Genomic DNA, 13558 nt, shown 5'->3' with positions numbered 1-13558 from the left:
AAAAAAAATGCCCCCCAACTTTTAAAAAACCCAACTTTAAAGGGAAAAACCCCCCCCCCCCCCCCCAAGACATTTTATAACTTTTTTCAGTATTTTAATGTTTCGAGTGAGTCAACCCTTATATTTTCATGTTTCTGGTCCAACCAAAAATCTGATGCATGACAGACATTCGCAAACGGTAATGGACAACATTTTTGCGTCAAAAAAAAAATAAAAAATCTGATGCGACTCTGGAAAAGACTATTGTTCTGTGCAAAAAGGAGTTGGGCCATCCCTGAAGCAAATCAAGCCTAAAATAGAATCTCAACACAAAAGCACAGACATCCTCAACTCTAATGATTAATATATTAACTGATATTAATAAATGCCAGACCTGGCAATTAAGATTTTAATAGACTAAAAACGATCAGGTATCAGGGCTTGCCTTCTCTACGTTCAGAAAAAAAAAAAAGCTAAACTCTCTGCAGACCCCACACATCCTGAACATGAATCATATAAACTGTGGTACAGAGCGCCATTTGTAAAAACAAGCTACCACAGATGGTTTCCTTCCCCGGAACGTCACTCTGATGAATGTCAAAGCGCTCAGATCAATACATTCCTACATATTCAAATTTGTCTCTTTTGTAAAAATAGTTTGATACATTTACAACAGTTTTTATTTCCTTCTTGTTGTATTCTAAACATCTGAGATTAAAGCACAACTGAAGTCAAATTCCTTGTTTTTGTGGGGAAATGGAATAAATCTGGTATCGATTCTGAAATGCAGTCATTCAACATTTAGCTCTATTGGTCCGCTTCCATTTCAGAGTCTTGGACGCTTTAATCTTGTCAAACATGGACTGGATTATCCTGTGCCTGGTAGGAGATCATTTAAAAGAATGCCAGGTGCGATTTAAAGTGTTACTGAGTCTGCATTTATATTTACACGCCCTAGAAATAAGACGCTTCCAAAACATCTTTAAGATATTGGAATATGGAATAAAGTGCTGGATTAAAACTTCCCAGACATTTCCAGGGTTGGTAAATGGTAAAACCCCACATTTCTAACCATCAAGACTGAAATGTTAGGATGCAAATTATCCTAGGAGGCAAATATCAGCAATATGTAGGCATTACAGATGAGCCTTACAGAAAGAGAGACGGGCATACCTTTCTTGGTGTACAGGTCAACTTCCACAGTGGGATTACCACGGGAGTCAAAAATCTCACGAGCGTGGATCTTGAGGATAGACATCGTTCTTTATCTGTTTGAGAGCAAAAGAAAAAAAGAAAAAAACCTCATTAATTTAATACAGCTCTGCAGGAGAGCGGTCAGCCACACTGCAGTCTCACAGCAGAGTAAACAATGACTTAGCAAAAAGTAATCACAACACACTCCGGATCAATGTTCTTATGTCTTGAGCTGTACACGCCACCAGACTGATGCAGTCTGACCAGGACGGACGCTATGTTGAAGTCAGAGAGGCGTGGCTTCCTGCAGAATAATCTCTGCAGGTTCATTCAGGTTATTTGACATGCTGGATTACACACAGAAAAATGTTGCAAAATTCTTGCACAAGCGTCCTCTACTGCCAATAATTATGCAACCATTTTTAACTGCAGCATTTAAAAGTAAACGTAGCAGACAATGGGCAGTGTTTGGCCTCTTTCTATTAAAATGATATGGACTGTAGAGCCGAGTGCAGTAGCAGAGGTCAGAGAGGGTTTTCAGTCAGGATGTCTGGCCGTGATGCCCGGAGCGGTTCATGGATTAGCACTCAGTCTATGCGAACCGTTCCAAATCCAGACTCTGCAGCCGGAGCGGAACCAATGGAAAGCGCTGCCCATAAAAGCCTGACTGGAAATTTGCAAACAGCACACACTCAAAAACACAAATGGAAAAGGCTAAAGTAACCTGAGGCTAAACATCACCATCGATTCCTTTAATAACTTTTAGCAAGCCATCATAAAATTAACCAAATTTGACCATTATGATGATGGCCAAATCTGATTCTACTGTGATCTGAATGTAGATCGAGTTTCATATCTATCAATTATCCATTAGACTGAATATGAAGGGATCCTAGATTTGAGCATGCAAACTGCACTGAGGTACTGAAAATAGAGATGCAGTCAATCAGGCAGAGATTGGACAAAGATTTTTTTTCTTTTTTCTTAAATGCATCTTAACCAGGAACATTGAACAAATAGGTGATTTATTTCCAATGTAGACACAGAGTGGAATGAGTCTCTTCTGCTCTGACTGCTGGCGATGGTATGGTACTGACTGGATAACTGACTGCAGTGCGTTCAGGCAGAGGCTCTCGGTAGCTGATGGGCTGGACAAAAATAAAGTCTCCAACAACAAAAGGAAAGTTGTTAGATTTAAGACCCGTTTTTTAAAAAACACACAAAAAAAGGGTAAAGATCTGAAAAGTCAAGTAAAGCAACAAATTGTTTCGGCCAAGAGTGTCATTACAAATGTGCGCAAAACTTTGTCGATTTTGCTTTCAAACAAGGTTAGTTACACTCAAAAAAAAAAAGAAATGTGGGATCATTTTACAATTTAGATTTTCTGTTTGATTCAAACTACCCCAATTAAGAAAGCAGAAGTCCATGAAGCCAAGTTAGGATTGGTTACAGTTAGCATAGGAAAACAAAACCTTTAATCAGCATCAGCCGGGAAAAACCCTCATCTGTTGGGAAGTAGTGTTTCACATTTAAATAACTACCACGCCCACTTTCCATAACCGACACGTGTGATATTAAAGTCATCTTTAAAAAAAAAAAAAAAAAAAAAAATTTACGGAATAAGCAGGAGAGCTACCTGATAACAAAATGGCGTCCACTGATAATTACAGACATCTGACACTTTCTGAAGAAATAGTTTGATGAAAATAACCAAATAAAGTTCATTACTGAACTGGGTAAGTTACCAGTAATGTTAAAACCCTACAGATGTGCATTAGAAACGGGCCGCTTGAAGCAGACACTGGAGCCTGCACCGGCTTGCTGCACAGTAATTTTCCTTTTCCTGTAGCAGACACGCCTCCGCCCCTGCTGCATTCAACTAGTTGTCCCAACTAGCGTGGCACCGCCGTGTCCTCCACACACCGCCGAACAACAGCCTCCAATAATGTTTTTAAACAAAATGGAGGGGTGCAATTTACTGCAAGGTGGACCCGCAACTTGACACCTCCTGTTCCCCTCCACACACTGCGGCTCTAAATGGAGCGAGACATCCATACAGCTGACGGCCTGGTTTAAAAATAGACGATGTGCTACAGGCTGCTGCATCCTGAAGATACCAAACCCTGAACAGAGGAGGAGGAAAGCTGTCCGAGCTGGGGAAATCATCGGCTAAGTATTTAGGTGTCGGCTAACCCAAGGACAAGCGTCCGAGGATGCCATCGAGGACAAAAACCATAATATGGATTTTGAGAAGAGAATAAAGTGCTAATATTAATATACGACATGCACTAGACATGTACAAGAGTTAATAAGTAATAAGAGCTTGGTCAAAGTAGGAAGAAAAAGCAGCATAACGCAGTTAAAGTTACCTTTCCGGCCTAACTGTGTGCAAGGACGGTGCTGTCTCTCTCTCTCTCGTGCGGGCAGGCAGAGAAGGCGCTCGTGACGCCGAGTGCCGAATGATAAGTGGACGGAATCAGGAATGACGCGGCCTGATTGGCTGAGAGTCACCACGCAGAGGCGCAGGAGTGAGGAAGCACGTTCACCGTCAGGCGGCTACGGCAGGCCGTTATAACATATAATCAAACCGCACTAACTGGTTGGGTATTTCAAGGGAAATGGAACTGAGAAAAGTTATGAGACCACCACGAAAAAGAGACACGGAATCATCGTATTACATAATATGGCATTTATATTCAGTTACATTTATTTGTATTGTATCAGTCCATAATACGCTGCCTCGAGGCACTTAAAGAAAAAAAAAAAGACATTCAATCCAGTCAGATAGATGTATTCAAAGTCAAATACATTCCAGTTCATTATATCAATCAAACAACTTAGTAAAGTGCAGTTTATTTTTTAAATTGGTGAAAAAGTTTTGTAAGGAAACCCAGAAAATTATTTTGAGTTAATCATTCACTCCCCCTGAATGAGCATAGCAATACTAGACATTCGATTGTATTGTATCACTGAGCTTGGTGCAATCCCTCATACTGAGCACGCAGATAGCAACCGTGGAGTGAAAAAACTCCCATTTAACAGGAAGAAAACTCCAGCAGAACCAGAACTTGGTTCAGTGTGTACGGCTATCTGCCACAACCATCTGGGGGTTTGAGAAGACAGAACGTACAAAAAAAAATAAACAGAAGCACTGATCTAGGAGTACTTTCTATGTTAAAGAAAGAGTCAATGCTACAGGATTAATTAGAGCACATACAGTTAGTTGTGACAAAAACTCAGCCAATAGCCTCGACTGGGAGAGAGGCAGGGTTTAACACTGAAAGACAGGGCCATGTGCTGGCAGCAGTGGCTCAGCAATCTAATATGAAAAGTATGAGAATTGAACTTGGATATCTAGAACACAAGTTTCCCCAAGTTAGTTTCTTTCCTTTTCATTCCGTCTTCCTTTTTTTTTTTAAACTGCATCTGCTATCCAAAAGCCAAAGACTCACAAAAATAGAACATAAAGATGATTAACATGTGGGAAACGTGTTCGGCTGAAGGCCGTGTATTATATGATGCAATAGCTTGCCATACCATACGACTTAACCGAGAAGAAGATGCGGACTTTCTTAATTGAAGCATCGTCTAAAAGAACAGCACAGACAAACACAGTACAGGTTGACTTTTAAATCAAACGAATGCTGAGAAATGTATGGTTTTACTTGTTTTCATTCATATAAATTCAATGATGGAGTATGCGGAAAGAAAGATGACGCAGAGGTGAGTACGTGCAGAGGAGCAGGCGTGCAGAGGAGCAGGCATGGATCTCCCGACTCAGTGTTTCGTTGTTGGTCACATGTTAGTTGTGGTCTCGTTTCCCGGCAGCGACTCCCCCCCTGCTCATTAAAAAAAAAAAAAAAAAAAAATGAAATGAATGGAAATGCGGAAATGAATCACTTCACCCAGCGTGAGACGTGCACTTCAAGTAACACGTTTTCTGTTGATTTAAAACATACCGACAACGGGTGAGTATAAAAATAAAGTACGTAACAGATTTAATTAGTTTTAAAATTTTCAGCCAAGCTTTGATTTTCCTTTTTCACAAACTGCACTCAGGAAATGATATGAATTAGTCATAATGAGCAATTTGCGGGTTTCCCCCTCTACCAAGCTGCCATCTAGTCTCTGTGTGACACGGTAACTCTGCAGCTGCGCAGTCCACAGCGTGCAGCATCAATAGCAGGAACAACAGAGAGGGAATGACTGCTGCAATGACCTTGAGACTGCGATGTCAGATGCGCCCCCTGGTGCTCACAAAAGTCACACACACACACACACACACACACACACCAAACTCATTTTAGACACATCTTTAGACGTGAGTATTCCCTCAAGAGTTTATTTGTAGATTAATTCAGAAATGTCTTGTCCAAATTAGAACATCTGGCGTTTGAAAAGGCCAGATTAACCAAACACTTAGATTAAAATACAAAATTTCAACCTGGAAAATAACTAAGTTGTCACAGTAAACATGGTATGATGATGAGCGGTAGAGGAAAGAGAGGGTAATCAGGTAATATGACAGACGTGTTGGATATAGAAACAGGTGAGCAGCAGGTTGCTGAAAGGAGACTTAAACTCTAGAGACCCCTGGTGGATCATTGAAGACATGACAGATAAACCCCAGAAAGTTCTTAAAATATTTTTTGTGCTGCTGTATTCGTTGCTCTTGGCCCTGGTAGGTAAACTGAAAAATGTGCAACAGATGTAAGAATTTGGACATCGTGCAATATACATTTGGTTCCCTTCTATAATATGAGATGTGGCTATAACTTAATCCACACACATGGAAAGGTTAAATGAAAGTCATTTCCACACAGTTCTTACTACCTTTTTTTTGTTGTTGTTTTTTTGTTTTTGTTTTTAGCCAGAACGTTCAGTTGTTGGTGAGAATGTTGAAAATGAAGAGGAATTTTTAGTTTTCAACAAGAAGCCCAATAACATATCAAATTTTGCAAAACAAAAGTGGAAAATTCCAGTTTGGAAAGTCTTGAGCCCTCATTAAAAATTTAATGACACACCAGAGAAGACTGTGTACAGGACAGGTCATCACAATCTGTTAGATTTGGACAAGCTCGGGACAGGAGAGCAGACAAATATTACAACGTCAATATGAGGTACGGTAGTACATGTGAGGATTTGGTTTTTTCCTGTGTGTTAATTTATGTTTCTGTGTTCTGTTGTGTTTCTGTGTTGCCCCACGTTTCTATTTTTAGTTGAGGTGCACAGAATAAATGTCAAATCGAATGTGGAAAAAGTTTTGAAATTATTTGTCAAGGTGTTGTTGTTTTTTTTTCCCCAACAGAAAAAGCTGATACTTTTAAGAGACAGTATATGTTACTCTATATTCTTTGTTGGCTTTCCTCCATATTTAAAAATACAACATTTTTGTTGCTGCTTATGTAAATGTAAGTGCCATCAGTCACCACTAAGGGAGGCTGCAGCCCAGAAAGTCCCTTAGCTTGTGCAATAACATCTTTGGATGCTTTGCTACTGGCAGCACAGCAGTAGCAAAGCATGTCTCTCACAGCAGGGCCTTTTCTACCCAAACAACCCAAAACCTCCAAAACACATGCCATTGCCTAAGCAACACCACCACTCACACAGACACACACACAGACACACACACAGACACACACAGAACATCTCAAGCCACTTTGTCGCAGCGGATCTGCAGTAGACTTTCAGCACAACCACACAGCCCAGCCCTCTGATGTTCTTAGAATGATAATCAAAAACGAACACACCCAGATAGAGTAACTAAAGTACCTAGTGTGTGTACCTCAACACACTCACTAGTTATTACTGCACAGCAGCACAAGCCAAACAACTTGAGAAATAAAACCAACATGAAGAACAAACAAATGTGAACTTTCATTTCACATTTGTTTAATCATTGGAATCATTGGCGCTTTAGTTTATATGTTAGTGATTTGATTATTTCATTATATATTTTTCTTTTTCTTTCTTTTTTTATTGTTCTTGTTTTGTCTGTTTATGGACCATAATTGTGTCTAAATAAAGAGATTGATTGATTGATTCATTGATTGATTCATTGATTGATTGATTGAATAATGATAATGCAAGCACAGTAACGCAACATGCATTAAGGCAACAGTCTGAAAGTTGAAGATTTCACACAGAACTTCAAGCAAAATCAACCCTGTTACGGAAATACAAGCCTGTCACGCAGACATTGCAGCACTTGCCCTGGAACTTGCCAGTGAGCTAACCACAAGCTGAAGCATAATTAGTTTATAGGTCTTTCATAATTCATCAATGCTTTCAAGATCAGCTGCAAAGTTAAGACATCATCACCAGGAAACAAAGCACGGCCGTTTAGCTCTTCGTGTAACAATAAACCCCCAACCAAACCAGGTTAATCCAGGTGGCACAGAAATGTAAACATAATTCATTTGGAGAAAACAAGTTTAATGTGGTTTTCAATCAGTTTGAATGAACGCATCATGTTGAGTTGAAATGGACGCCTCTCTTTTCAAAATGCCACTCTAGAGCAGTCTTCACACGTCTAGAGGCAATCTGCAAAAGAGATTTGGGTTTCATTGGCGTTTAAATGTCAATTTGACTGCCAAACTCATAAATCGCAGAGGTCTCAACCGACTCACGATTCGTTGAAGTTAAAATGATTAACATACGAGTATTTTTAATACAAAATGTTATCTCTAAAAAAACATACCGATGGCAATACTATTAGCTTGACGTCTGCAGACAAGTTTTTTGAAATTATCAAGACAGTTCCTTTTAAAATATTCTTTAAATATAAACAAATTAGTAAGAAGTCCAGATTGTATAAAGCAATAAGTGATAACAAAGTGACAAGCCAACTGGAAGCTAAAATCTGGTCCCGCACTTTGTTGAACCATTTTCCATCTGTCAATTGAACTGTTCTATTGATCCTCGTTTAAGTCTTCCCACACCTCTGCTTTTACTGGCTCAAAGATTAAACTGGTTTGCACATCTGGACCAGACCATCCAGTAGAAGTAGATTGTTGTTCATTCTTATGCCTTTTGTGTTTGCTGCTCAAGGGTCCCTTCAGTAACTCCCGTTGAGTTTTCTCATCATCTTCAGAGGACGTTTTTATACCTTGGATGTAGACAGTGCTAACAAACAGACTTTGCCTGGTCTTTCCAAACGGATTCAGGATTTTTATTAATGTTGATCGATGTTAACTTTGAGTGAGTTGAGAGAACATGAGACATGTCAACATATGTGACACGGCATTAATCTATGCTGCACATGTCAATCATTTGGTCGTAGCATTGATCCTTCATAAAAAGTGTTTGCAACAAAAAAAACAAAAAAAACAAACACCCAGGGAGGTTTGCAGTAGTCAGCTGTGGCCACAGTTTCTGTGTCAGAAGGGAACTTGTGACATTATGGTGTAAAATGGAAGTGAGAAAAGTGAGAAAAGTGCTTAAGTGTGAAAAAGTGCTAAAGTGTAAACTTTGCTTATTCAGAGTCTTGTCTGGTCTCAGATGAAAAGATTAACAGGGCTGCGTTGGGCGCATGCAGCTGAGCTGTAGAGCTGAAACGAGCAGAAACAGACAATTTTCTACAAAACCATAACAAAACAAGCAACTCTTAAACTAATTAGTTTTTCATTGCAAAGAAAGAGTAAACATCTTTCAGACAGATAATCTTCTTCGCAGTTATGTCAGTTTATTGGTTTGTTAACAAATGAAACACAAAAGAGGATGTTTGGCTGAACGATGGTTGCAAGTCTCACACTTCTTGATCTTTCCACTTTTATAAAAACAACCTACCAAGATGTATCGGCCAAAATGTCTGGTGTTATGGCAGGTGTTGAACATTGAACATGTCTCATGTTCTCCTGTGATTCAAGTATTGAGAAGTTTAAGCTTTCAAATAGAATAAACAATTGAAGTAACGCATTGATGGGATTCTTTAGAGGAATGCTTCAGAAAGCATCGGCTTCCTTGCGGCACTAACAACAAGAGACAGAGAAGAGGAGCTGAACTGCTGACAGACTGGCTGCACTGGGCAACTTTCAGGTGTAGACATGTGTTGCTTTGAGAGCAGGGCGTTGCTGGGAAAGAGCAATGGATCTTCACGCTCAGCCGACTTCTTTTAGAAATGGTAAACAAAGCTGAACTTCTCAACTCGTCAGCTCCTTTCCTCGATCCAGGTCGCTGGATCAACAATGCATTTTTGCGCAAACAACATGACTGGTCCCCCCGACGACCAGGTGATGTATTTGACACAGTGGTGAGAGGTGCCGAGAAAGACGGCTTCCCTTCTTCGCTTGGGTGACTTTTTGCTGTAATTTGTGGAAGGAAAATTTGAATTGAAACAATAATAATAATTTAAAAAAAAGCCATTAAAAAATGTGTTGGTGTTTATGTTCCCTGTGAACAGCTTTAATTGTACTTTATTCAGATTTTATGTGACCACACAACACAAGCAGTTCATGACTAAAGGGGGAAGGAGAAGTATTTATGGCTTCCAAATTGTTTTACAAATGAAAATCCCTCAGTTGTGAGTCATTTTGAGTTTGTCTCTACCAGCTTTGCTCATCTGGAGAGAAATATTTGCTTACTTTTCTTTGCAAATAGAAGAGTAGAGTGACTTCAGGGATGGATTTTCAAGTCGTGTCTTGCAATGGACTGCATACTACTGCTGCGTTTGGAAACTACAAGTAAATTTAACATGTTTTGTCATCATTGCACTTTATACTTATGGTTAATCAAAGATTTCCCTTGGCTTAAAGCATTAAATGCACGCTGTGGCTATAAATCTGTTTTCATTGATTACAGTGTCTTTGAAAAGTTTTAACTTTTCAGTCATGTGGTGAAATTATTCATCGACGGCCTGACATACCTGATCAAAGTTACACTGTTAAGTCTGGATGCCATTTGTCTAAAGCCCAGGAAAGACGGCACAGACTACCGTAGATTGAATACGATGGATTTTAGCCGTCGCATTTAGAGCCATCGCATCAGGGTTTTACACTTCATTAGACTGATAAGTTGACTTTACAACTGTTATCCTGAAAGAAAGAAATTCCTGCTTATGCAAATCTGCACCCTAAGCAGGAAAGAAAATATTTTTACGACACGGGCGTACAAAACGAGGACAAGGCCAGATGTGTTCAATCGTTGTGGAAAATTACAGTGCAGAAGTCTAACAACTGTGACCTTGCAAAAACAACAAGAAAAGGTGGCATTAGAACAGGAACTGGTTGAAAATGAAACGGTTGGGTAGTTTTCAGGAGGATTTCTTTAAAACCTGCAGGACAGATCGTTCACTGTAACTTTTATGTTTTGGTAAGAAGCTCATTGTCCATTTCAGGATATTTCTTTTTTTTTTTATTGCTTGAGATAAATAAAGCCGTCTGACAAGAGAACTAAGCTTGTGTTTTGTGCGCGTGCATCTCTTCCTCTTTGCTGAAACATGTCGGCTTTAAATGACCAGTTTGGTCCTGGCTTCTTACTGTGATCCCGATAACGTCCTCAAGATGTTAAAAACCATCATTGTGGTCATGGTGGGGATGAACCTGGTAATTTACTGGGGAAGATGACAGCCAGGGTTCTTGTTTAGTTAGACACTGAGGGGCATCATGTCTGTGGCTTCTTAATGATCTCACTCTTTGTGCGTAGGACAGTCTTTCATGTCTTTTCATGTCTCCCATGATGCCCATAATGATCTGGTATACTGGCTTCCTTATCCCGGCTAATATAGTTTAGTTTTTGGTTGTTTTTGACTCAGTATTAAAGCAACTGCTACTAATGAACTACAGATAGCACTTGAGAAAGGAACATTTTTAATCCAATTTGTCGATTGGATGATTTAACACATTTGTTTTTTTTTTTTTTTTTTAAGTCTTGTTTAAATCTTGCTTACTGTTGATGAATTTGCACCACAGTTTTTGTCTAAGCTTTTGTACTGACATCAGGCAACTTTAAAGAAAAAAGAAAAAAAAAGAAAAAAAAAAGCAAGATTCCTTCAACAATGGATTTGCTTCTTGCTTGTTTCGCATCTTTTTGTGTCTAAGAGCAATAATTTATGTGTTGGAGAGGGTTACGGCTCTTCAAAAACATTTCATTTACAAGGATCCCACAAATCATTCAACAATGTTTGTTTTTTTTTTGGACCGTAAAAACATTTAAAACATTTAATAAATCAATCGAGTTCTTTGCAGAGACAGACTTTTTTGCTGTGAGACGATATTTACAGTGATGGGAAAATGTGTCGATAACGCCGTGTTAACCCCATGAAGGGAGAGGTCGTAAAACCAACTGGAGCAACAATAACATGAAGTACCGTAATCATTATATTATTATATTTTCGTTTATATATATTCATATCTAATCCTTTTTTTTTTTTTTTACTTTTTTATGTTAAGGTTTGCAGCACTCCAGTCATGTTGGGGTCAACTTAAGTTTTTTCTGCCGTTCTGCAGTAGATTTGTTGTTTGGGCTCGTCATCTTGCTGCAGTACTCAGGTTGGATAAACCTTCAGCTGCAGCCTTATGACTCTACAATGCTTTGGTATCTAGAGGAGTTGACAGACTATTTAGTAACTGCAAGGCTGGTAGGTCATGTGGCTGCAAAACAACCCAGTATCATCACCCTCCCATCATGCCTTGCAGTTGCTTTACTATTTTTGGTTGCAAACATGGTGCTGTGCATTAAGACATGATAACATCTTCGTCTTATCTGTCCAAAGAAGACTGTTGCAGAAGTCTTGAGTTTTCTTTTTGTTTTTTTGTTTTTTGAAAGGGTTGGCTTGCTTTTGCAATACTGTCCAAGAAGACACGCAGATAACAATAACCGTATCCTGTTGTCTGATTTATAGAGATTATTTTGACTGTTTTTGCCATTTCTGTAAAGGTTGGATGGTCTGACATTGAAGTGAAAATCGGTTGCTGCTTCAAATGTTTACCAGTTTGTAAATGGCCTTTTAAGTCTTCTTAGACTTGATGAGCAGCCAGCAAGAATTGCTCCTTGAAGGTCGTGGCTCGTCTCCTCCCTTCTTTTGACATCGTGTAAACTCACTTTTGAGCAGCGCCTTTAAGCTGCTACTTTCTCGTTTAAACTTTATAGAAGGAGCAGATAAAGGTTTTTGTAAGACTCACCGAGAGTCATAGAAACGTACTTGTCACCATGACAGCGCCTATAACCATAACGACAGAGTCAAGAAAAATGTAAAACACAATAAGGGCCCTCACTCTTCCTCACTTCACTGAGGCAGACTCTGAGCTGACACAAAGCAAACTCAGGGTATGTTACCCTGCAGTGGATTAGGTTCCTTATTTATCTAGTCTGTGTGACAAAAGCTTTACTGCATTCATTCAAGTGCATCAGCTGTGCCAGGATGGCTTTAGGTAACAATCTTGCATGACAGAGCTCATGGAAAGAAGCTACAGCATCAAAGTAATAGGAGACCAGCGAGGATCTGCAGACAAAATCCAGAATGTTTTTTTTTATATATATATATATATATATATTTAAAATGTTGTGTTTGTGTCACCAGACTAAGCAAAGTATGTCTTTTTCTCTGGTGATCTTCAAGAAGTATTAAGTTGTACCATCAGAAGTTCATATTTCAGGTTCCCACTACGTCATTTGGCAGATTTACTTGCTAATAAAACCCACCAAAGCAGCATGAAACATCAATAACACCCTGCAGAGTGGGAGCTTAGTTTGGCTCACAGTTTTTGTCTGTGGCAATTTTGTGTTCAATGTACAAGTTTCCTTTGGAAAAAATCCATTACCAAGGGGGTGGTAGTGCTGAAACCAAATATAATGGACCAAAGGCATCACTGCTAAAAAAGTTCTCACACCCACTTCCAGCTTCATATTAGAATTCATTCATTTTTAAAATGTTTTTATCTTATGTTTTTGAATACCTACTGAATATTTTCTCTATTGTTTGTGTTTAAAGTGAACCAAGTGCAGCTTTAAATACAGTTTCCAGGCTGGTATAAAGATATCAAATAAAACTCCACATCCAAAACTTCAAACAATTCAAAAACTGGCAGCAACACCAGAGGGTGAATAAATTTAAACAGTGGTGGTAACAAAAGTTGTCCAACAGGTAGGATACCTGCGTTTGTTGTTGTGAACTGACAAGGAGTTCCTGAAACTCTAATGGGAGCGGAGATTATGGGAAAGGAGGGAAGGCAGGTGGGACTAACTGAGCTGTAAACGTTGTGAAGAGAACGATAAAACTGAGGCCTCAAGGGAAACTAACTAAGCAGACAGACAGAGATCGAAAAGGTGTCAGTGGGACACTCAGAGTAAAGAAACAAGATGTAAACCGGACTCTCCAAGACTAAAGAACCGTTGTTTGGATATTCTGAATCAGACACCCTGGGCCTGAAAACAAAACATCATTTGG

At 39.2% G+C, this 13558-nt stretch overlaps 1 protein-coding gene across 2 annotated transcripts in view; it reads right to left on the bottom strand.

Moving 5' to 3' along the window:
• Positions 1-3630, bottom strand: part of eno1a (enolase 1a, (alpha)) — a 12780-nt gene extending 9150 nt beyond the window's left edge. For both annotated transcript variants that reach the window (XM_015041841.1, XM_015041840.1), the window contains exons 1-2: positions 3543-3630; positions 1153-1247 (exon numbers count right to left, since the gene is read on the bottom strand). In XM_015041841.1, coding sequence (XP_014897327.1) covers positions 1153-1237 — 85 coding nt within the window. In that variant the 5' untranslated portion in view covers positions 1238-1247; positions 3543-3630. The remainder of the gene's footprint in view (positions 1-1152; positions 1248-3542) is intronic.
• Between the last annotated feature and the right edge of the window lie 9928 nt (positions 3631-13558).

The sequence above is a fragment of the Poecilia latipinna genome, unplaced genomic scaffold, assembly GCF_001443285.1.
Source record: "Poecilia latipinna isolate Pla-1442-1.1 unplaced genomic scaffold, P_latipinna-1.0 Scaffold571, whole genome shotgun sequence".
Classification (NCBI taxonomy): Eukaryota; Metazoa; Chordata; class Actinopteri; order Cyprinodontiformes; family Poeciliidae; genus Poecilia; species Poecilia latipinna.
Note: the sequence above shows the minus strand (reverse complement) of the source record. Positions and strands in the feature narration are given on the sequence as shown.